Below are 25,874 nucleotides of genomic sequence, written 5' to 3' on the forward strand. Positions count from 1 at the left end.
AAGCAGGACAGTCCCAGGCAACCAGTGTGGTTAAGTCACCCTAACGCAAGCTTCTTGCTTCTTTTCAGAGCAAGGCCAAGGTGGGGCCCTGCCATCTGGGGTATGGCATTTATCAGGATGTGTGGCAGCTTTGTGGGAAGCTGGCAGAGTCAGGGAGGACTTACTTGGGAGATAAGAGAGCACCATGCCAAGGAATCATTCCTAACCCTTGTTAGGATTCCATGTCTTCCAGAAGTACCACGTGATTCCTTGGAAGGGGAGCCCAGGAGGACCCCGAGCCAAGGCAAACAAATTCCCAAATGATGCCCGTAGCACAAAAGACATGATCTTTAGCTGTGAAAACATTTTGTTTCTCCAGACTTCTAAGGTTTATAAACTGTTCGGATCCTTCCCCTAAGTCCTGCTGCCATTGTACCCCATGGGAACAGACAGTGAACAGAGTGTGGGGGCACAGGAAGGATCACTGGTCCGCAAGCCAGTGATCTAGATCTGACTCAGCCTACCTTTAACTGGGCAGGCATCATCATGGTTAATCGCCTGGTCTTTGAGGCCAAAGCGTCCGGGTTCGATCTTGGTTCTTTGACTTGCCTTAGCAATTTACTCAACCTCTCTGTTTCAGTTTCCTTGTCTATAGGTTTATGATATAATTATGCATTCCCCATAGAGCTATGGTAGGGATTAAGCCTACATGTGAAACACTTAAACCGACCTGGCACACGGTTAATTAAGCACAAGAAATTAAGCACATATTAATTACATTTCTATGACCCTAACGTACCAAGCTCTCTCTCTAGGTCTTTGTTTGCTCATCTATAAGATGAGGCGTTGTAGGCTCGGCCTGCAAAGGAGCCCTAGGGAGCTCTGCTCCTGCTCTCCGACCCTCAGGTTCAGCTGGAGCAGCCCTGCCTCTGTCTGACACCCTGTCCTCAGCCCAAGATTTCAGGTACAAGAGTTCCGTGGCCCCAAACCAACCAACCAACCAACCAACCGACCGACACTGAAGAAAGCATCCTCAGAATTCTTACGACCTTATTGGCCAGTTATTTTATTGTTTCACCTGAATTGTGGCATCAGTAAGTGGTTGGGATCCTGAATCCACTAGTTCACCAAGAGTCAACCTGCTATTTACTTTATTGAGGCTTTTCGTGCCATTTTCCAAACTGTTTTCGGTGCTTGTCGGGGACTTTCCCTAGGGAGGATGATATGGCTGTTGTAGGTCTGAGGACTGTTGATATAAACATCGCCTTTTCGGCCCCCCTTGTATCCTGGAGACATGGAACAAGGTATGCGACACATCCTGGAGCGACTCTGTAGTTCTGTGACTTTGGGCGAGTCTCTTACACGCTTCAAACCTTAGTTTCCTATCTGTAACCTGGATCTAATGGTACTATCTATCATATGGAATTTTTGGTGAGGATTAAATCAGGTAACTCATCTCATGGGTTAAGTACAGGGGCTGGGCTCTGATAACCCCTCAGTGATTGTGGGCTGTTTTCTTGCTCACTAGAAAAGACTATTCCCACAACCCTTTTCCCTAACTCCTGGCTCCACAGTGGTCCTGTTTCTGGCTGCTTCTGCCATTACAGCTGTTTAAGGGGGAGCAAAGAGCAAGGGCCAACAGTCCTCAGGGTGAGGGAGGCAGGAAAGGAGAAGGCTCTTGGTAGCACTGAGCTCTGGACCGATGCCTCGCTGGCTTGCTGGGGTGTCACACAGTGAGGAGTGTTGGCTCTGGCGACCCCAGGTGATATGTATTCTCACACATGGGCTCCGCCTGAAGCGTCTGTTCCCTGTGACGTTTCTCATTTCCTCACAAAGATCTCCCGATTGCACATGCTGGTTCTGGTCAATTGCCGTCTTGTCTGACTTCCTGGACCCTTGGGTATTCTTGCCACAGTTTAATAAATTATAGTTGCTCCCTTAGGAGCCCGGAGCAAGTCATGTCAAAGTTCATCAATCTAAAAGCTTCTAGCACTGCCCCCTTATCTTCAACACATTCTTGAAGAAATTTGGCAGCCTTACACTCTGAAACGGAGGATGTGAGAGAGAACATTTGCCTACGTTGATCATTGGTGGTTTTAACTTTCAACATTTTTGGTAGACGTGAATCATGAGTATAATAATAGGAAATTGAGGGAGAATGCTGCCAATAGTAAATGATGCTTCGTATTTGAACTTTAAAAAGCTTGTGGGGCATTTCGAACTTACTCATAATAGAGAATATCGGAACAATAGACCAACCGTCTAGCTTTAGCATGTTTTGAACATTATACCGTATTAGCTTCAGAATATCTTTATTTTATTCTCTTACTTAAAAAAGAAAACGTTGCAGACACAAGTAGGGTCCCCTGGTAGTTCTCTCCTAGTCGCATTTCCCTCCCCCTCTCTCTCCCTAAAGTTAATTACTTTCATTAATTCAGCGGTTTCGTGCTTTTAGTACATGTCCATGTACCCGTAATCGTTGCAAAGAATTTCTTCTGCAGATTTTGATACTTAAACAAGATGATAGCATCGTGCAACTTCTTTTTTCCCCTCTTCGTCAACATTAGGATTGGAGATATGTCCGTGGAGATAGATGTAGCTGTAGTTCTAATTTGACACTTGCCCCAACCAGGACAGAGTAGGCTTCCATCATAAAGACTTCTGGTGCTGTGACTGTCAGGTCAAAGAAGGAAAAAGTACGTAGGTGGGGGGAAGAAAGCACGCAGGGCAACATTTGCTTCTTAAAGTCGGGGTGGTGGGTAAGAGCAAGGAGCAGAGAAGTAAGTGCAGATGCTTTTGTCCAGCAAGTTTCTGGAAGGGAGATGCTTCCAGATTAGAGACTTCAGAGCCCTGAATTCCCAGTTAGGGTTAAGGTAATGGTGGCAGCGAGGTCCGACCCCAGTGATCTGGATGGCCTCTGACTCTGCGGCTAACTCGCTATGTGACCTTGGTAAAATCACTGCTCCTCTTTGGGCCTTAGGTTCTCCACGGTAAAATGAGGAGTAGAACTACATCATCTCTCAGATCCCTCTATCTATTCATTTTTCTATAATGATTGTCTCTCCCTTAGTTTTATCCTTCGTATTCAATTCGTCAAGATGCTTTCTCTTTCCTTACTTGAAAATACCACGTGATTCACTGTATTCCTTCACTTCTCATTTGCCAAGATCACAGTCCACAGTCTCACGCTTTATGTTCCCTATTGCCATTCAAGCTGGCCTCCCCGCCTTTTGCCTTTTCTTCTCCCTGTCCTTCTTGTGCTACCCCCCAAGGTAGAGTTTCCAATATTGTTTTGCCATCCCCAGGCTCAAGATTCCCTTCATGGCTCCTTATTGCTCGCTGTTTCTATTCTACATTTCTCTCCCTCTCCTACCTTTACCATATCTATCAATTTTAGCCCCATGATCACTGACTTCTCTGGTATGTAAAGACTGGTTTTTGCTCTCTCATGTGTATGCAAAGCTCATTCCCCCTTATCCTACTGATCTCTTTGCTGATAGCCTTGCTCCCCCCCACCCCAATAAACCTAACAAGAGAATGAAAAAGAAACTGCAGATTTGGAAATAATACGTGAAAACCATGTATCTGATACTTGTATCCAGAACATAAAAAAAACCCTTTTATAACTCAGTGATAAGAAGGTAAATAACCTAATTAAATGGAGCAAAAAGTTTATAAAGATACTTTCATTCAGAAAATATATGGATGGTTGGGAACGCAAACTGGTGCAGCTACTCTGGAAAACAGTAGGGAGGTTCCTCAAAAAACTAAAAAGAGAACTACCCTACGACCCAACAATTGCACTACTAGGCATTTATCCAAGGGATACAGGTGTGCTGTTTCAAAGGGACACATGCACCCCCATGTTTATAGCAGCCCTCTCAACAATAGCCAAAATATGGAAAGAGCCCAAATGTCCATCGATGGATGAATGGATAAAGAAGATATGGTGTATATATACATACAATGGAGTATTACTCGGCAATCAAAAAGAATGAAATCTTGGGTGGGAAGGAGGGGACGGTGGGTGATGGGTACTGAGGAGGGCACCTTTTGGGATGAGCACTGGGTGCTGTATGGAAACCAATTTGACAATAAACTTCATATATTGAAAAAAAAAAGAGAATGAAATCTTGCCATCTGCAACTACATGGATAGAACTGGAGGGCATTACGCTAAGTGAAATTAGTCGGAGAAAGACAAAAATCATATGACTTCACTCATATGAGGACTTTAAGAGACAAAACAGATGAACATAAGGAAAGGGAAACAAAAATAATATAAAAACAAGGAGGGGTACAAAACAGAAGAGACTCATAAATATGGAGAACAAACTGAGGGTTACTGGAAGGGTTGTGGGAAGGGGGATGGGCTAAATGGGTAAGGGGCACTAAGGAATCTACTCCTGAAATTATTGTTGCACTATATGCTAACTAACTTGGATGTAAATTTTAAAAAATAAGATTAAAAAAATTGTTTAAAGCAAAAAAAAAATAAATAAAAAAAATAAAATCATGAATGGGGGAAAAAAGAAAAAGAAAATATATGGATGGCAAATAAGAACATAAAAATGTTCAACACCATTGGTTATTGAGGAAATGTAAATTGAAACAATGAGATAAAACTGCACACCTATGGAAAGGCTAAATTTAAAAAGAAGATAATATCAAGTGTTGGTGAGGGTATGGAGGAACTGGAACTCTCTCACACTGCTGATAGGAATGCAAAATGGTGGCCATGAACTTACTCCTTCGAGATGGACTTACCTCACAGGCATTCATCATCCTTAGGCTGTTGTTTCTTTTCATGCAGTCTTACAATCAGGACAAAGCTTGCTGGAACCAGGTGTAAATGAGTAAATTTGACAATGTGGGGATGCTGGTGGTCAGTGAAGAACAAATTCCCATAGAGGGGCAACAACCACTGGGCTCCAGCTGACTGCTGTCACATGAGGGCCCTGAGCTACAGATCTTCCAGTTTTCAAAGCGAAGCCAAGCATCTAGGCTATGTAGAATATCCCAGTTTCTTTTTTTTTTTTTTTCAACGATCAATATATGTTTTACTTTATTTTATTTTTATTTATTTTTTTACACAATTTGTTGTCCAATTGGTTTCCATACAACACCCAGTGCTCATCCCAACAGGTGCCCTCCTCAATGCCCATCACCCACTTTCCCCTCTCCCCACCCCACCCCCCCATCCACCCTCAGTTTGTTCTCAGTATTTAAGAGTCTCTTATGGTTTGCCTCCTTCCCTCTCTGAGAGTATCCCAGTTTCTAAATGATGTCAAGGAATTCAAATTTAAACTTTAAAAAATTCACTGTTCTGGGGGTTGGGAGGAGGAAAAGAAAAGAGACGACCAAAAAAAGAACAAAAAAAGAAAAAAAGATGCTTGTGGGTTTGTTATAGCCTCTGGCCTCTAGTCAATCAGTTTTCAGCGTCTCAGAGTAGGGAAGCAGACCGCCACTCCAAGTGTTTTCCTGGGACCAGCAGGAGCTCCACTAGGGAGCACATTAGACAGGCAGAACCGTAGGCTTTCAACCTAGTTGAGACAGAATCTAAATTTTATCAATATCCCCAGGCAATTCATACACACATTCAAGTTTGAGAAGCACCAGTCTAGGTGTATGGTTCCCAACACTGGGCCCAATTAGAATCACTTGGAGAATTTAAAAGAATGTCTATGACTGGGCTGCACTAGGAAGCAAGTAAGTCAGCATTTCTGGAGATGTGGCCTAGGCACTGCTATTTTTAAAAACCCATCTGAGTGATTCAAGTGGGCAGTCAGAGTTGAGAAACACTAACTTAGATCAGTCTGACATTTATGAGTGGCAAAGTGAAGCCTCAGAAAATGGATGGGTGAAATGTCTTGCCCAAGGTCATTAGCTAGGGTGTGGGAGAATCTGATTTGTGCTCAACCTCTTATCTCACGATTCCCAAGCCTGTGGCTTTTTGCTACCGTTACCTTTGGTTCCTGGGAGCAGAACCACAAAATAATCCTGTTCAACGATAGCTCGATAGCTCATGACTGCCAGCCTTCCAGCTAAGTTGCTTTCAGCACTGAATGCCTAACGAGATGGACTGGATGAAAGACTGTGAGCTGACGGGCCCCTCCTTCTGCCTATTCAAACCCAAATCCATTTCATTCTCCCTATACATCACCCCCAAATGTGCTAACTGCTCCTGCTATGAAGAAATGGAAGGTCCTCCACCTGGGCCTCAAAATCTTGCTGCATAGGCATGGAGAGGAGGCCAAGACCCCTGGCAGCAGTGTGAGAATCTGGGCTCAGCACCAATCAGCAGTGAGTGGATGGAGTGTGATTGCTGGTCCCTTATCACTCTTGGGCTGCATCAGTAGAAGAACAGGTCCAGAATGGGAAGCTGGTAGGTCTCCTTGAGTCTGACCTAGCACAGTTTTACAGTTGAAGAAACTGGGAGAATTAACCTTGTGCCTCCCACAGAGTGGTTGAGCCAAGATTCCTAACCCCTCTTTCCAGGAGAAGGTAGTGCTCATAATATGCTGATCCCATGGGATAGTCCTTGAGCAGTTTCGTGGTCAAAGGAACAGAGTAACCACACAAGTAATGTGTCAATGAGTTCTCTTGTATTTTCGGGATACCACGAAGGAGGCCCACATTTCCCAGTGATACTTGTGAAATGTCCTTCTATTCTTTTATAACCATTGCCCCATGCTTTATGGCTGTATTCGCTTCTCTTTTCAACTCTCTGCCATCAAAATAGCCTCCTTCCTAACCCTAGCCTATGCCATGACCCTCTTTCTTCTCCTTTCACTCCAATTCTACAGCTGCGAAGATAGGAACATTTTGGAGATCTCATACAAGACTCTAGTGGGCAGACAGTCTGGGGACCATCGTACATTTCAGGTCCATGACAACCATGCATGCTTCAGTCATCTCCCTAATGACACCACTCTGTCTTGCTCTGCTCTAACACTTCTGTGATCCACCCATGGACCTCAGATCTATAATGACCTTGAAGGCTCAACACAGAATGAGCATCTTCAGGGTACTCAGCCAGGGGACCCAGTCTGACGTGTGAGCACGAATCTGTTCTGTTTGTTTATTTAAAAAAAGTTTTTTTAAATGTTTATTTATTTTTGAGGCAGAGAGAGACAGAGCATGAGCAGGGGAGGGTCAGAGAGAGAGAGGGAGACACAGAATCTGAAGCAGGCTCCAGGCTCCGAGCTGTCAGCACAGAGCCCGACACGGGGCTCGAACTCACAGACCATGAGGTCATGACCTGAGCCGAAGTTGGAAGCTCAACCGACTGAGCCACCCAGGCGCCCTTGTTTATTTTAAATAAAACAGGGGCACCCAGGCGACTGCAGGATTGAGGGAGCATGTGTGACAGGTCTTTGATAACAGTTGAGTACTAAATAATTACAAGGTAATGGTGCAAGCAGTGAGAATTCTTCCATGCCACCAGCCCTGGAGAAAAAAATTGTCACTTGACAAGGACTTAGAGTCCATGCTTCTATCTTGCTTACACCCACACAAATGATCTTTCACTTGCTCTCCTCCAGGTAAAGAAACTCCTTCCAAGGATCCAACCATATCGAGTGAGGTTATAACCTCATCTGAAGACAAGGAAAAATGTTTCCTGTCACAGAATATGACTCCAGGTATTTAAACCCTAAAGAGAAGCCCTATTTGTTGAAACAAATATTATCCATGTCGAATACCACAGTGACCTCCTTATGTCTCCCATCTGCAAGCTCCCTTCCTCTTATCCTTTCTAGGCACCACCACAAAATGCATCGTTGTGGGCATGGGCTTGACTATGACATTCACTTGCTCACAAATCTTCCGGTGCTCTCTCCATTGCCTGCAGGATTAAGTTAAAGCTTCTCAGACTGACACTCAAAGCTCTTCATGATCCAGCACGTATTAGGAGCTCCATATATGTTTGCTATACTAAAGAAAGTATATCATCATCAGGGACCTTTTTTGAGGGCAAATCGTGTGTCAAGCATGTGCTAAGTGATCGCGTCTCATTCTCACGTGCTCACCTCTAGGAGGTGCCGCCAAACTCCCCATTGCAAAGGTGGCAGAGTCCCAGAGAGAAAGGCAACTTCCCCACCACTGCAAAGCTAGTAGGTGACGAGAAAAGCAATCAAACCTGGGTCCTTGTTCATAACCACCGTGCTTCATTGCCACTCCAAGCATGTGCTCCTGTCTGGCATACAAGTGTTAGATTTGCGAAAAAGATTTGCATTATGAATGTTACAAGCGACATGAACTAGGTAAATGGATATTGCTTACTTGTCATTACGGGTTCTTTATTTTTATTATTATTATTTTTTCAATTCTGTCCAGCTGCTGGGCTGACGATGAGAAAAACCTTGCCCTTTCTTGTTCTTGTGTCAGTCTGCTTATTTGTCTGTCAGCTTGGGCCATCCTGGAAAAAAAGGTAACTTGCCATCTGTTGTTTCCTGAAGGCAGTGGAGTCAGCATTTTGCCTTCTCGATGCATGAAGGCCAATGAACAGAGGGTACGTGTAGGTGAAATTTATCCAACCGGGGCTGGTCTCTTCCATCTTTCAGTGTTTTCCTCCATGACGCTGTTTCCAGGAAAGTCACGGAGTGAGAAGGGGACACTTTACTCCAGCTGCCAATCTCTCCTTTATGCAGAAGAGGCGGAGACAAAATCAATCAGATACATTAGCATGATTAAACGACCAGTTTTCAGAAAGATTTTTAAAAAACGACAAAATGCACTTCACACTAACGCTGGAGTGAACTTGATCTATTCCCCAGTCTGGTCATGCTGAGGGCACTGTAGGATCCCAGACAGGAGGCTCTCACGGATGGCTCTCACCTGTTGGGATCTCAAAAGCAGTTTGCTTATTTAAATCCGGTCTTTTGAGTGACACATCCACGGATCCATATGCAGGGCAAGGAGATCCCCACTGAAAGGACTGTCATTCGTTCGGGGCTATTGCAAGAGATTCTGGAAGGGAGTTTGGGTCAGGCTTTGGAAGGACAGGAGCGATGGGCTTGGCAAAAAGGCATCCCAGAATCAGTCAGAGTCAAGGTTGATTACAGGTGTGACAAGATGAGAGCAGAGAGATCAGGAATTGCTGTAGCACTGGGGTGGGGGTGGGAAGTTTGTGAGGGTCAAGAGCCAGCGTTTAAGGTGTTAAGTGAGTATTTGCTATGTTGGAGGCCCTGAACAAAAAGCTTTATATGCATAATCTCATTTGTAAGCCTCTTAAAAGCTGTGTGAGATAGGTTATTTGACAAGTCATTTTGCTAGTGAGAAAAGTCAAGTGTAGAGAGGTAATTAACTGTTGGGCATGGCAGTTAGCCAGCGCGGAGCCCAGCCTTGAGCCCAGGTCTGTGTGACTCCGCCTCCCTGGGCTTCGCCTCCTGCTTCCTCCGAGAGGTCAGCGCGCTGATCAGTGAGGCTCCCAGAAGACTGGATCCGCTCGGCTGCTGAAGATGGACGGCTTGGATGAGATTAGATCGCAGGCCAGGGAGGAACGGAGTGGAACACACATCCACCCGCAGTTCATACCAATGTCAGGTCAGTTGGGCGTGTCCTGTTGGAGCCAATCGGCAGCCACAACATTTTCAGGACTTCTAGTTTAAAAATGGGCCTCTTACAGGTAGGATTCCAGGCTGCCTTGTGTTACCCAGGTCAGCATGAAAGGGGCCGTCTTTAAAGTGCTCAGGGATTTGCAAAGTCCCTGCAAGTTAGGATTAGAAGAGAGACCTCCATGGTTATGCCGTCCAATGCCTTTTTGGCTCCTTGCGTTTGCTAATTATTAACAAGATGGCTACTTATTGTCTAAAGAAGGCATGTGGCAAAGTTCGGTTATAAGATGCACCTCCTCAGCATGACCTTTCCTCACAACACTATTCAAAGGCATACCTCAGCCTCCAAGTGCTTGGTCCCTCTGTCTGTTCGCCTGATTGCATTTAGTTTGTAGCACTTTTCTCCCTCCGAAATTATTGTGTTCACCGAATGGGTTACTTGCCTAGAATACAAGCTCTGTGAGAACAGGGACCGTGTCTATTTTGTTCCTGTGATACCCCAGTGCCTGAAGCAGCCTCTGCTCACAATAGTGGTTGAATAAATGTGCATTTTGAAGAAATTAAAGGTAGACTTTAATACATTACCAGTTACCCTGACAAACATTAATAGAAACATTATTAGAAAGAAATGGTTTAGAGAAAAACGTATGGTGTATGCATAGCATATAAAGTACATAATATCTATGACATATCATACATTTGACATATTAATACATTTCCCTATGAATGGATAAGTTGGTATTTGTTCAAAACTTTCACAAATCATTCACAGGAGGCAATATATGTCTACCTGTTTGTATCGGCATTCAGTGCCAGGCAGCGTAGAAATATACCTTGTTCAAAGCAGGAATAACCAACAGCAACTCCTCGGATTCCAGAACATGCTGGGGCTTCAGCCTTTTCTTTTTCTTTTCTGCCTTGGGGGACATTTTTCAAAAGGTGCTCAGAAGATTGTTAGGTAGTTAGGAGTACTTGTAATCTCTAATTAATGAGGATACCAATTTAAGGTTTAGGTGTGGGAAGCATTGGGCCTCATCTAATTCTTTCTTCCCTTTTATTGCATTTCCAGCCTGACCTGATTGCATTTCTCTCTCTCTTCTCTTTAAGATCTGACCCTCTCCTTCAGTGTGAAGAGCCGCTCCAGGAGGTGTGTAAACGGCCCCCTGCAGGAAGCAGCCAGGAGGCGGCTCTGGGCGCTGGAGAATGAGGACCAGGAGGTGCGTGCACTGTTTAAGGTGAGCTTGGATGGAGGGGTGCGATTCTGAGCCTGCCTTGTGTTCGTCCGGCCGCTGCAAGGTTCACCAGCACCTGGGACAGTGCCGGGAACAAAGTAGGCCCTCAAGAACAGGGCTGACTGAAGGAAACAATGAATGAAAATGTACATATTTTCTGCCCAACAAGAATAGGCAGCACTCCGAAGCTGGCGAGGAGTTGCAGAGTCAGAGAAAACGGTTTCAAATCTGCCACTGTTATTTGTTTGACCTTCCACAAGTTACTTACCTGTGTAGGATGGGAATCGTTATGATATCTATCAAGTATACTTTAAAAAAAAATGAAATTAATTTTTTTGATTGGAATTTTATTGTTTTTTATTGTGATAAAATATGCATAACATAAACTCTCAACTTTAATTATTTTCAGTGTGTAATTTGGTGACATTAAGTGCACTCACATTGTTATGCAACCATCATCACTGTTCATTCCAGAACTTTTCCATCATCCCAAATGGAAGCTCTGTACCTACTAAACAATAACTCTCCTCTGTCCCCTTTCCTCAACACTGGTAACCAATAAGTATGTATTTTTTTAAATTACCAAAATTGCCAATCAAAAATTAGTAACTATACATTTTAGAATGGGAGGGAAAAAGGCATTGAAGTAAAAAACCAATTCGTCCTCTTTCATAGTGGGTAGCTAGTATCTTCAGTTGTTACACCAAGGAAGAAGGGTATGGCCAAATTATTTACAGCTTAGGAGGGACTTACTAGGAGAGCCAAAGTCAGAAATGGTTAAAAATTGTTGCAACTAGAGGTGGGATAGAGAGAATATTACCTTATGTAATAAACTAATATGTTCTTGTTATTTTTACAGTCCCTGAATTAATTTGATACAAATTATAAAGGGAAATGTGTTCTATTAATCTGTCACGTATAAAAAAAAAAAAAGAAAAAAAGTGTTTGGTTTGTTGGGAGGAGTCAGTGAGTCAGTATCTGTAGAGAGCTTGGCTTTGCTTGGGTGGTGGTATATACTCCATAAATAGTAGACAAATTATAAATAGTAGTGTTTTTTTTTTTTTTTAATTTCCAGAATTCAGGAACTTGGAGGCACGAGCTGCTAACTGGCACCATAGTTTTTTTTAAAATTTGAGTCACTCTCGGCGTGGGCAAGAGCTGGGTTTGATTGAGCCAGGTGGTCTGCTGGGTTGAGGATTGAGCCAGGCAAACTTGTGTGCCAGAACTGAGACCTGGAGTCAGCTGGATCTCAGCTCCAGCCAAGGTGCCATGGCACACACACAGGTGACCATGGGCAGATTGCTTAACCTGGCAATCAAGAAGTGCCTGGCCCTTCTTGACGTGGAGAGGACCATTTTCTATTAAATCTGAGGTGCCATTTGATTATAAAATGCACCAACATCTTATATACCTCAAAGGAAAGAAAAGAAATACTGCCAATTAAGTATGATGCCGTGCTTCCTTCTCTCTTGTTTCAGAAATTGTCAAATGTGGGAAAAGTGCATCTTAGAATGTATTCAGTAGTGTAATCGTACTCTTTTCACAGGGTTATTGGGAGTAAATGAGGCAATGTTCATAAAGATCTTTGTGAGGTGCCTGACAATTGATGAATCTCCCAGAAATCAATTTTTATCTAGAGCCCGTTCTCTGAGCAACAGGATCGACATCCAAGGATCTGGGGACTCCTGGGGCCTGGTATGGGAGAACCCCAGCGTTTTGACTTTGTTGACCTGAGGGCTCTTTCTCTCTCCTGTCCTCTTCTCTTCTATCCACAGGGTAGATATCCTCTCTTTCTATCCTCTTCTTTCCACAGGGTTCTCCCAGAACAGTATTCCGGGGGTTGATCTTTGATGGCAGGACCTGGCTTGGGGGAGAAAGGATGTTCTGGCCATCAGTCCTTATAGTCAACTGTAGAAGCTTGGACAAGAAACAGAAAAAAGATTTTAAGGGAAAACCAAGTCTGCATAGTGGTTCAGGCCTGTTTTCTCAGTTATTGAAAAAAACTGGGGTAGGGGAGCATGCAAACTGGCCTAGCACAGCCTTTCTGGAGGGCAGTTTGGCTCCCGCATTTTAAGATTGAAAACATGAATGTCTGCATTCCCAAATGCACATCTCAGAATAACTTGCGTCAAGACTATCAAAGATGTGTACAAAGATTTAACTCTAGGATGTTTATCACGGTACTGTTTAGGATGGTAAGAAAATGAAAACAACTCAAATGTCTAACCATAAGGCAATGTTAAGAATTAATTATATTAATGTAGCAATGACATATGTAACCATTAAGAAGAATGCAGATTATTTAATGACAAGGGAGCTGGTTCACAAAATATTATTTAGTTACAAAAGATTACAAAACAACTTACATAATGTAGTTCTACTTATATAAAAATAGTTACTTCCAGGGGCGCCTGGGTGGCTCAGTCGGTTAAGCGTCCGACTTCGGCTCAGGTCACGATCTCGCAGTATGTGAGTTCGAGCCCCGCGTCGGGCTCTGTGCTGACTGCTCAGAGCCTGGGGCCTGTTTCAGATTCTGTGTCTCCCTCTCTCTCTGACCCTCCCCCGTTCGTGCTCTGTCTCTCTCTGTCTCAAAAATAAATAAACGTTAAAAAAAAAAATTAAAAAAAAAAAAAAGTTACTTCCAAACTCATGGAGAGGAAAAAGGATTCAGAGTTAATACGCAAGGGTGTTAACATCGATGATCTCTAGGAGGGGGGATTGTGGATGATTTTTGTTTCTGTGTAATTTGGTTTTTCTGTCAGCTTTATGAAAATACTCATTAGACATAGATTCACAATCAAAGTTTCTTTCAAGGTGCCTTCTATTATCTATCCTTCCCCTTCCCTTATACACCTTTTTTTTTTTTTAACACAAAAGGTATTCTTTGCACTTTGCTTTCTTTCTGTTGTGGCTGTTGTTCCATCTAGCAGCGTATATTTGGAGCTGTGTCAGAGCACCAAGAATTTCCTCATTCTTTTTTATGGCTGAGTAATATCATAATATTCCATTGCGTGGATGAATCATAATTCACCAGTCTCCTATTGATGGACATTTAGGTTGTTTCCTTTTTTTTTTTTTTTTTGGTGATATAAAAACAAATCAATGCCACACTCAAGAAATTCATACGAAGCATTTTGCGTGTCTATGAGATCATTAACAAGACGCTGTCACCCCAGGTCTTCTCACTGTTCTCTTTACCCAGGACCTCTCAGCCAGGTTGGTGGGTATCCAGTCCCAGAAGGCTCAGTTCCTCATCACCTTCAAGACCATGGAGGAAATCTGGAAGTTTTCCACCTACTTGAACTTAGGTATGATGTGGAGCAAGCAGCTGGAGGACGTAACTACATCAAAGTTCAGCCAATATGTAGGGCTTGACATTGGGGAATTGGCCCAGCTCTGATAACTGAAAGAGGTAGAGCCCTAACGTGGGTGGTTAACTTTTGAAATGTCACAAACTACCTGGAACTAAATCTAAAGCAAATATTGACTACTACCCTCAAATGCTATGTGCCACATTTCTTCGATTTCAGGAAGAGACTACTTTCTCAGATAATCAATCAACTGGCAGGAAGTTCTTAGTGATCTACTAAATTCAAAGGACTGGGAGAGATACAGATTGATGGTTTCGAAAAAAAAGGAAACCAGTCTTCAGTAAGATCAGAGTAGCTGCTCAGAATAGTAAAGCTCTGGATACTGTAGCCCATGTTTTTGGAAAAGGGTCAAAGAAAGGGATGGGAAGTTATCTGCTAAAGGGGACTCAGATTGCAGGGTTTTCTAGGAAATGACCTTGTGGAGGGAGGGAGGGGTCAAGATGGCTCTTGGCTAGAAGGTATAGCTTCTCTTGTAGTCATGGCGACTTTCTGTTCTCCATACTGTGCATCTCCTGTGACCATTTAGAGACCCACCTCCAGTTTAAGGTGTACTCCATGGACCAGCAACATTGGCCTCATGTAGAGCTTGTTAGAAAAGTGGAATCCCAGCACCCATCCCAGACCAACTGGCCCAGCATCTGTATTTTAATATGATCCCCAGGTGCTTTATGTGCAATTAAAGTACAAGATGCACAATTATAGAAAACACACGAGACCTAAGCAGGTATAATGGAGAGTCAGAATGGAAAAAAACAGGTTTTTGCATCTTAAGAAAGAGGCAGTCTCAAACAGAAGCAAAATTTTAACATAAGTCATTCACATTTATAGGCGTGTGTGAATTATTACCCATAGTTGCAATTTGCAGAGTTTCCAGTCTGGTTTTAACAAGGGAGACCATACTGAGCATGACTGATGGAGAGGGTCAGAGAGGGGATGTTAAAGAAAATCCTGACTCATTTGTGGGTCATGGGCAGCCCATCAGCCACTGCATCATCTGGGACATAGAAATTTGAAACTCAAGTCAGGAAAACTTGAAGGGGTGGGGGGTGACCAGGACCTCCCAGGGTCCAAATTATGATCTTGGAGATTGCTCCATGGATGTATTAGAAAAAGGTAATTAGGTTTGGTCAGCTCATTGCGCATTCAAAACGTGTTGGAAATGGTAAATGTCCTTTAAAAATGACTTGTATTTCCCAACAGATGCTGAGAAGAATCAGTTCACTCTAGAAATTTTCTAGCTACCTCTCTATGCTCTTCTAATGCCAGTTAAATGGGGTCAGGTTGAGGATGGAAGTCCAAGAAGGAACTTCCAAAAGGAGCTTTCTCAACCTTTCCTGGGCTCAGCTAATGGCAGAAATCACGTTGTCCAGGAATCTTGTTGGCTTGATTTCTTAGGCTATGTATCTGCATGTCTGGAACATCTCCTCTTTGACCATAAGTACTGGCTCAACTGCAGATTGGTGGAAGATACAGAGATCCAAGTTTCCGTGGATGAGAAACACCTGGAAACAATATACCTGGGACTTCTGATACAGGAAGGTGAGCTTGGAGTGGGGTGGAATGGGCTTTTATGTGGATATTTATTATCAGCGTCCCTGAAGTAATTAGGATACACGGAGAGGCAAAAATCATTCAAAGGTGAGAATATTCATAAAGAACCCACCTGTTATATTACTCCAAACATATCTCTTGGTTTGACACTGACATCCCATGAACAGCTATATTTGTCAGTCTCACTGATTTTCTGGTGTTAGAACCACTTGGGGAATTTTTAGAAGACGCCCATGCCAGGGCTCCACCAGGGCCAATTAAATCTCCAGAGGTAGGAGCCAGGCTTTGGTATTTTTTGAAAGTTGCCCAGACAATACTAATGTGCATCCGAGAGTAAGAATCCCTTTTTAAAATATATATGATTGGATTGTGAAATAAAATTGCAGATCTTACAAACCCCGCAAGACTTTATGAAATTAAGGAAAATGGTGTCAGGGAACTTCTTGGAGCACCGGCTAATCTGTTTACAAGGAGGAATCTGAGCAGGGCTACAACCAATCAGTTAACAACTGATGATGTCACAGACACAGTGAAGAAGCCAGATTTGCATAGAATCTTTTGCAAAATGATGCTGTTTATGATTGCATTGCACAAATCACAATGGAAGGAAAGAATGTCATACTGTGCTACTGTAAAATCTAGTTGCAGAAATTATATTCGCCCAAATCAACTTATTCTTTTCTGGTCCTCAGGTTAAGCAGAAGCTTGCAATTGTAACTGAAATTCCGTTAAATGTATTTTCATTAATTTTTGTTTCATTTTTTTTTTTTTCAAGGCAAAGTCCCAATTAAACCTTATTCTCACAAATTACTCAGAGCTTGTGGTGTCTAATTTAAGTGCCTTCCCTCTCAGTGGCTTTTTTCCCCCCCTGGTACAGTTCTTCTGGGATCCCAAAGTCTCTCTGGGATGCCTCTCCCTTGGCTGTGTCCTTGACTCCCAGGAAGAAAAGTATTTCGGCTTCTGTTAGAAATGTTACGTTGTGTGATAATCCCTTTTCACTTCCTTCTACTCCTTGGAGGGGCTTTTCTCATTATCTACAGGCCACTTCTTCTGCAGAGCCGTGTGCTCTGTGGCTCAGCCGCCTGAGAAGGAAGGGGAGTATCTGACACTTTGGAAGAAGGAGTTAATCTCCGTGAAAATAGTTGAAGGCGGATCCGAGTGGGAGGGCGTGTCCCTGGTGACTGGTCAGAGGGGCCTGGTGCCCGTGTCAGCCCTGGAACCTCTGCCACTCCCTTTCCACCAGTGAGTAGCCACCTGCATCTTGGGAGTGGGTCCCAGAGTAGAACTGAGGTCTGCACGGAACAGAGGAGACATGCTTGCACATATGGGCATCCATGGTGCCAGGGAGGGAAGAAAACCTGGATGGTTTTTTGTCTTTTGTCATTTTTTTTAACGGTCAAAATTTGCACAACTTGATGAAACTGGAGACAACTCAAAATTTCAGATGGACATTGTACCTAAGAGGAAACCTACTGCCTGATCTCCAAATGCAATGTTTCTCAATGTGGGGACTGGGGACCATTTGTATCAGAATCATCTGGGGATTTACTATAAATTCAGTGCCCCCCTGGCCATCTTCAGACTCTATTAGGATTAGATTCAGGAATTTGCATTTTATATAAGCTCCCTTTGAACGTAAGAGGATGTGTTCCATACTAAAGTTTGAAAATCCCTACCGGGAGATTGTCACATACCGAGTGACAATATGCACGATCCCAGGCTGTGGACCGTGTGGTTGGCTCTGGCAGAGAATTTGACAGTGATAATGGAAAGGGATCCCTTGTTAGTTATTTCACTGGCCAACTAATCGCAGAGCCAAAAAAATCATCCCAGGCCTGCTGAATTCCTCTCCTTTTCACAGTGCCTAAATGCCCAATAAATGTCGGTCATCATTATAATAGGAATAATAACCATGATACTTACCCATTATCACCCTCATTGTTATTTTAACGGACTATTCTGCTCGCTGTTGTCAGTTTTTTGAAATCTGTGTTTGCAAACCCCGCGTTTCCATTGGCAGATGGTTCCTAAAGAACTACCCAGGAAGCTGTGGCTTTTCCAGGAAGAGGGATTGGACAGGCTCCTATCAGATCGGTATGGCTGAGTTGAAGACGGTATTGTCGTATTGTCGGGGAGATCATATCGCCCTGCCTCCTAACTTTATCTGCAAGTTTGGAGTCCATTGATGGGAATTCCTGTTTAGCCTCTGCTGCTCCCTGGACTTGGAGAAAGTGGTTGCTCTCTATAACCTGGGTTTCCTTGCCTGTGAAATGAGAAGTCTCAACCCAGGGCTATTGATACAAATGCTCCCAGGGGCAGAGAGGGCCTGAATGGGAGAGGTAGGGGAGTGGTAGGGACCATAGGGATTTAAAGACATATGGGTGAATAAGCAGCCTGGTGTGGGCCACATGTGGGCCGCAGGCTGCCTGTTCTCAATCTCTGGTCAAAACCTTTTTCCAATTTCCCTTAAAGTTAGGTGAAATGGGTCTTGAATGTAGGAAGAGTCAGAATGCCTGGCACACAATGGATATACTCAGTGAATATTTGTTGAATAGAGAAATGAAGTCTATATATATTTACATATATATGCAATATTATGTATTATGTATATATGCGTATATTCTAGGTAATCTCTGTACGCATGTGTAAGGATGTGAGTACACATAAATACACATACACACATGTAGCTATAAGTATATGTGTATCTACTGGAAATGAACTGTAATGTTTTCTAAGTGTCTGAAATATAATTCCGTTCATCTTCACCCTTAGAGCCCCTCCCCACTCCCAACCAACTTAGCCCAAGTGCAATTTTATAAGCTCTGAGCTCCAATGACACTTTATTATTTTTTTTCCCAAATAGCACTTTATAAAAAGAAATGCAGGGAATTATGGAACCCAGACATTAGATCTAATCAATCAGTTGACCATAAATAAGATTTTCAGCTATCTGAGGCAGTAAAAGCATTCCCTGGAGTTATGAATACAGGGCTGTGACGTCTGCTCTGGGTTCAGATTCTCACTCCACACCTTAAGACCAGCGTGATCTCCGTTGGTTCACAAGATTACTGTGCCACATGTTCCTAATGAGTATAATGTTACCATAAAACTGACTTCGAATATCATGAGAAATCCACCAAAGGACATCTGAAAATCTCTTAGTATGGCTTTTTCGCGCTGCAGGTGTTTAACGCACTACAGATCCCATCAACCCACGAAGTGGTGGGAATTTCTGACCTTGAACACACAGCCGATAATAACTTGATCAAAAATGTCAGGGGACAAAAAAAAAAAAAAAAAAAAAAAAAAAAAGCCAGTAGTTTCAGCAGAACAGCTAACACAAATACCGAAACTAAGACACATAAAAACCATCGTTCCAAGCAAAGCAGGATTAGCGGAAAGAAGTGTTAACCAGAAGTTGAGAGACTGAGTTCCTTGGACAAATCACATACCTTCTCTGTGCTTCCACCTTTTAACCTATAAAAAGGGGATTCTGATCCCCTTGGGACTCTGGGGAGGATCTGAGAAAATGGGCTTAATTAGTACTTTGTAAACTGGACGGTACGGAGCTTATAAATATGTCATTACTAGATCTTAGCTGGGAAACTCATCAAGCTGAGTAATGACCATCGTCAGAAGGGAAGTCTTCCAAATCCCTCTGGGTCCTGAGCGGTTTTCTGTTCACCGGTGACACGAGGCTAACATTTATGGAGGGTTGATTAGGTACCAGGCATTGGGCATGTAATCGCTTTGGCTTTTCCTAATATTTATGAGACAAGCATTCTTATTATTCTCATTGTACAGTTGGGGAAACCGAGGCTCATAGTGGCCAAAGGAGTTGGAAGGAAATGGAGAGATCCCACAATGTTTTTCACACTGGTCTGTCAATTTGTGCTAAGCATGACAAAGTATTTATGTGATAATGGCAAATCAGACATAGTAGGACGATATAGGAAGCTTTTCAGCTTGCCATGAGTGAACTTTATTCAGTTTTAGCGTATATCCAGTATTCTGAGATGATCTCTCCTGCATTTGTTAATACATCATTTCTTTTGTAAAGTGAAGGTGACAGTGGATGGTAGTTCCTTTCTTTGAATGTCTTAGTTTGGCAAAGTTAAAAGCCAGTTACCCTGTGTCATTCCTGCCAATTTCTTTCTTTCTTTTTTTTTTTTTTTTGGTGGGGAGGGGGGTGTGGTGGGGAGACGATTTTACTGGTCCTTGAAATTCTAAATTCTGGGGACCCTTCATTTCATAGTATGCTGGAAGCAGTTTCTGCCTTATGTAGTTGACATGGATGTTATCTCCCCACAGGCAGAGGAAAATGTAAGGCCTGGAAAGAATATGAGAGGGAAGAAAAGGATGAGCTGAATTTTCACCAGGGAGAAAGCATCGAGATCATCGGCTTTGTCATACCTGGGCTTCAGTGGTTCATTGGAAAGTCGACACGCTCAGGAGAAGTGGGCTTTGTCCCCACCAGGAACATAGATCCTGAGTCTTACTCCCCAGTGTGAGTATGGCAGAGAGGCCCTCTGGGATCCTGGAGCGGGCGCCTTTCCAGTGGCCCCACCCCATCCTGAACGGGATTGAGATGAGCTCCAGGGTTGCCTGGCAAGACAGAGCCGGAAGAGCGCATTCTGACCACCAAGGCTGTCCCCAGGGCTGATGGGAAGGGGAGGATGAGTGATCAAGGAATGAGTCAGGTCAGTTCCATTCAGCAGATAGTCATGAAGGCCTTCCTGTAAGGAGAGAAGCACGGCCCCAAGGTGAAGGGCCTGCTGTCATCCCTGCATGTGTGGTGTTGGCTCTTGTATTCTGCCACTTACCCATCCCATCAAGGGGCCCCATTAGGGAAGGGCTCGCACAGGGACCTATAGATTACAGCTCAGGGAAAAGAGAGATCCTCCCATGGAGGTTTACCTGCTGAAAGCTAATTGTGTGGCAACAGTGTTGGCCATGATGGTAGAGTGCATCTTATACTCGTTTCTGTCTGGAGTCTAGAGGGCTGGTTCTGAGAAGCAGATCGTGTGACCAATGAGCAGCAGGAATATTGACCAGTCTCCCTGGGTTGGCCTTCCTGCATGAGGATAAGAAACAGTAGGAAGCCTGGGCCCAGAAAGTACCAGAAGGAACAGAGTTGGCTGCCACATTGAGACACAGGGAAAACGTGGCTCAAGGATTATTGAAGGCCCTGAACACTCAGACTGGAATCCCTTCCCTTGTGTGAAAGAGCCACCGAAGAGAGTGGAAGAAGGGCAAAATCTCCTTCTAAGCCCTGACCTTTATAGGGAGAAGAGACAGAAGGTCGTTTTCCCTACACAGAAATGTGGGAATCCAAGTGAGTCTAATCAAGGAAGAGACTCACTGAGCCCCTAAAGGATTATGGAGTGAATGGGAGTTTATAAGGAGGAAAAGGGTGTTCGGAGAACTCTCATGAAATAGGCAGTATTTGAGCCAGCTTTGTATGATGCAAGATATTTCAACTGATGGAAATGGAGAAACGTGAACACAGGTAGGAAAAGTGAGGGGGATGCTTGAGGAATGGCTCCTGCTCATTGAGAAGCAGGTCATCAGGAGAGCACTGGTGTGGCAAAGACTTGGCGGGGCGTGACGTGGCCATGAGGTGGCAGACGGAGAATGCCTGTGCAGGGGCCTGTGTCCTTTAACTGGCAGAGAACGGGGAGCCAGCGAGTGTCTCTGAGAAAGGGTGACAAATGATGTGCCTGGAACTTCTCTAACCATGGCTTTGAGCGAGGTGTGCATGGGCAGGGGAGAAGCTCGAGGCAGGAGACCAGTGAGAATGCTGAGGCTGGCACTTAGGAAGGGGTGGAAGGAACGGAGAGCAGAGGTCACTGCTGTGGACCAGTCAACAGGAATTTAGAGATTCCAAGAGCTTTATAAATATGGATGCTTGTGTTCTGCCCCCAGAGATTCTATCTCATTGGTGCAGGTGGGCCCCGGGCAGCCATGGTTATGGAAGTTCCCCAGGTGGGGCTAATATGCAGCCACAATGAGAACACTGCTCAAGCCACCCCCTCATTTACCGCAGGGGCTAGTGAGGACCCTAGGAGTGAAAGGGCTGAACCCAAGGCTCTGCATCTGGGACCCCAGAATCCTGATGTTAAAGCTAGCATTCTTTTTTCAGCAACACAGTTCTGCAGCTGAGGTCCTGGTAAGAGGGAGAAAGAATAAAGAGCACTGAGATTTGGTGGGGAAGAACAATTTACAGCGCAGAGGAAGAAGAAATGTAGCAAAGGAGACGAAGGAACAAAGGGGCAAGATGAGGCGGAGGGAGGAAGGGAGGTGGGGAGATCATGAACACTGTTGCAGGCTGCAAAGCGGTAAAGCAGGGCTGCCTGCTGAAAGGCCCTTGGGATTGACCGTTGAGAGGTCACTGGTCACTGAGAGGTCTGTGACCATGGGGAGGTCACTGGTCATCGGGAGGCAGCATAGCTCGGTGATCAGAATTCCAGAGCCAGACTGCCTGAGAGGCGTTTATGGATATGTGAGCACATTGTGTGCCTCCGCTAGCTTCCCAGCTTCAGGACCTTGGATATGTCCATCGGTGTCTCTATGCCTCAGGTATCTCAACTGTAAAATGCATACAATGTTAGTACTTGCCTATAGGGTTGTCAGGAGGTAACATGAGCTAATACTGTACATGTAAAGCACTTGGAATGGTGCGTGGCACAGTGTGTGTGTGTGTATGACCAATACGCATTGACTCTTACTAGTGCTGTTACTGCCATGGGTAATCTTTGAGAAGCAGTTTGAATAAGATGTCGGGGGCAATGTGTCAGATTTCATACATTATGGGACTTCTGTACCTCGTACCTTGCCCCAAATGGTACTTGTACCTCTAAATTAATTTGATTACCACATTTTAGCTGACTTCGTTGGGTCCACTCTCACCATGAAGAACATAACCCCCTGTATTGAAGTGGTGGCATGAGAAACTCTCCTTGTTTCTAGTGTCTTCTGATGGCCTCTCTACCTCGTCACCTGTGGGACCCCATCACTAGAGACTACATATTGGGTAGGGAAGGGGAAAGTGAGCCAGGAGACAGGGAGAGAGGGAAGAAGGAGCGGGGTGGGGGAGTGGCTTATCACACCCCCTCTCCCCCCAAAGCACTCCCTAGATTACAGACCTCCCCAAATCACAGCAATGAGAGTCAAAGTCCATAAACCACCTGGTCACAAGCAACAGTCAGGGTGTGGAGGTCCTGGGAATCATCCTGTGTGTTATGCAGGTGGTCTGGCCACTGGGTGTCACTCTTAGTCTGTACTCATGTGGTATCAGGTTTCTGAAGAAGGTCTAGCATTTGCTGGTGTCCTTCCTCTTCCCATGGTCTCCCTCCCTGTGCTAGTATATTACTCCCTAAAGAGTACATTCATTCATTCATTAATTCATCCATCCATTCATTCATTCATTCATCCACTCATCCATCCAACCATCCGTCCATCCATCCATCCTCCCTCCCTCCCATCCATCCATCATCCATCCATGCATCCATCCATCTGTATTTATTTAACCAGATTGGGACAATTAAGAGTGAAATTTCACAGAAGCTGTTTTGTGAGACAGGTTTGGTCTGTGCCTCTGACACATGGGAAAGGGATCCTGTTTTTCCAAGGAGGCAAAGTTGAGGGTTTCCTTTTTTTAACAGCACATATTTCACTATCAGCTACCTAGTTTCACAGCAACAGCAGCTGGAAAACCAGTTCTTAAAACGTGGGGGCAGGCATTCTGTCTAAATAGACATGGTATTTGTTTTGGCCAGAGTGCCTTTAGAGATTTAAAAGCTTCTGATGGTGACAGAATGCCAGACCATTCTTTTCTTTTGATTTTGTGTTTTTAAAGAGTATTTGGCGTGTGTGTGTGTGTGTGTGTGTGTGTGTGTGTTGAGGGAAAAATGTCTTTAGATATAACCGAGGACCCTTTTTACTCCTTCTGACTTTTGCCTTCTGGTCCTGATTCTTACCCCAGGGGCAGACTCTATTTGAATTTGATATGTATCCTTCCAGTCCTTATTCTGGTACATTTTAGGAATAGATGTTCCCTTGCAAAAACAACAACAACAACAACAACAACATACTAGAGTTTTGTGTATTTAAAAATGTATATAAATGGTTTTTTTCTCCTGTAACTGGGCTTTTTTTCAGTTGATAGGGTAAATTTAGGATATTCACATTATAGTAGATATAGTTCATTTCACCAAAGTGTTACCTAAAGGAAATGTATACGTTGAAATGTGTAAATTAAAAAATAAGCAAAACTGAAAAATTAATGCACTCAGTATCAGATAAAAGAACATAAGAGTAAAGCCAGTATTTCATAGTATTAGAAGTTTGAAAAATTCTGTTTCTTACATCCCCTTTTTTATACTTCATATTGTTTATCTCTGCCTTTTTTTTATTAAAGAATTTTAAAAAAATATTTTATTTTTGTGAGAGAGACAGAGTATGAGTGGGGGAGAGGCAGAGAGAGAGGGAGACACAGAATCTGAAGCAGTTTCCAGGCTCTGAGCTGTCAGCATAGAGCCCAACTTGGGGCTCAAACACGAACCGTGAGATCATGACCTGAGCCGAAGTCAGACACTTAACTGACTGAGCCACCCAGGTGTCCCTATAATTCCATTTCTTGTGGCATCTATTTTTGCTGATGATAAGTTTGCTGTTAATCTCACAGCCATTTCTTGGCAGGTAGGCACCTTTTTTTCTCATTTTTTTAAGGTTATTCTTACTAATGTTTTGTACTATGATATACTTAGATGTGATTTTTCTGTTACATATTTATCGCAAGGTGTCCACTCCCTTGTTCACATCATGTATCTTTTAGTAGTTATTTCATTGGAGATCTGTGAGTTGTAACTACTCTCAGTCTTCAGTCCTTGTTTGTCTTAAATATACTTAAAATATACTTGTGAATGATAATTTAGCTGAGTATGGAATAGCCTTCAAAGTGGAGGGGAAAATAGCTATTAATATAAAATTTCAAATCTGTTTTGCCAGGGTTTTGTCCATTTTATTAATCCTCAGAAACAATTTTTCTGATGTTGACCATCTATTGTTTGTTTTCTATTTCACTAATTTCACATTTACCTTTATTATTTTCTTCTACTTTATTTGTTTTTATTTCATTAATTTATGCCCTTATCTTTTCTGTTTAACTTTCATCCTGTAAATCGAACAGTCAAGTAATAGATCGTTGAACCCAGAAAGAAGGATTAGGAGAAACGGGAAACATGAAAAGACCAATAACCCTAAAGAAATGGAAGTCATGTTAAAATTTTTATTATTTTTATTTATTTTGCTTAGGACGTGGTGTACTTCTTCAATTTGAAGACTCATGTCTTTCTTCAATTCTGGAAAATTCTCAGTCATTCTCCCTTTGAATATTGCCTCTCTCTCATTCTTTTTAGTCTCTCTTCCGGAATATTCCTATCAGAGGTATGTTGGACTTGCCATTCTATCCTCAATCTCGCTTAATCGGTTCTTTTCCATTTTTCATCTTTTTGTTCTTCTAGGTGCATTCTGGGTGATTTCCTCAGAACCGTCTTCAGTTTCACTAAATCTCTCCTCTGCTGAGACTAAACCTGCTGTTTAACTCAACTCATGTCATCCTAAGTGTCCATGCCTTTATTTTCATGTCTAGAATTTGTATTTTGCTATTTTTCACATATACTTGTTGCTACTGACCAGGTTCATATTTTCTCTGTAGCTTCTATTCAGTCTTTTATTTCATCATGTTAACCATGCCTATTATAAATTACTCTTTAGGGTGTTGCTATTTCTAGCTTTTGTAGTGTTCATTTACCTATTTGTGCACCTGCTGGCACTCTTTGTCCGTGGCTCCTTTCCTCGCGTTTGTATTTTTGGTTACATGAACGAATTCCCAACATTTTAAAACATGGTCTCTGCATGAAGCCGGACTGAAGAAAACATCCCAGTAGAGCAGTTTTGGCATTTGTTTTCCTTGAAAACTTAGGAACTCAAGGAAACTCAAGGTCCAGAGCTGGTTTTTCAATGTTAAGCTCTCTGACTCTGATACCTCCATTGTACAGTGTAATTCAGAGCTCACACCTTCTAATGGTGTGAGTCCAGGTGTTTGATTTTTCCCAAAGACTCACACAGATGGAAAGTGTGTTGTTGGCAGGCAAGTTTTCCCACCTCCTCTTTACAGAAGTT

General features: G+C 43.3%; 1 protein-coding gene across 9 annotated transcripts in view; it reads left to right on the forward strand.

Annotated features, from left to right (window-relative positions):
• The window catches only part of SH3TC2 (SH3 domain and tetratricopeptide repeats 2), a 90,005-nt gene that overhangs the window by 39,028 nt on the left and 25,103 nt on the right, over positions 1 to 25,874 (forward strand). For 5 of the 9 annotated variants that reach the window (XR_006220765.1, XM_042994691.1, XM_007093710.2 and 2 more), the window contains exons 2-8: positions 7,523 to 7,621; positions 10,643 to 10,770; positions 13,970 to 14,075; positions 15,534 to 15,677; positions 16,730 to 16,931; positions 17,710 to 17,783; positions 20,001 to 20,196. Coding sequence is in view for 8 of the 9 variants with exons in the window: in XM_007093710.2 (XP_007093772.1) it covers positions 7,523 to 7,621; positions 10,643 to 10,770; positions 13,970 to 14,075; positions 15,534 to 15,677; positions 16,730 to 16,931; positions 17,710 to 17,783; positions 20,001 to 20,196 (949 nt within the window). In the remaining variant the exon portion in view is untranslated. The other 4 variants (XM_042994711.1, XM_015542690.2, XM_042994704.1 and 1 more) reach the window with 4 other exon arrangements.

The sequence above is a fragment of the Panthera tigris genome, chromosome A1, assembly GCF_018350195.1.
Source record: "Panthera tigris isolate Pti1 chromosome A1, P.tigris_Pti1_mat1.1, whole genome shotgun sequence".
NCBI classification, from domain to species: Eukaryota; Metazoa; Chordata; class Mammalia; order Carnivora; family Felidae; genus Panthera; species Panthera tigris.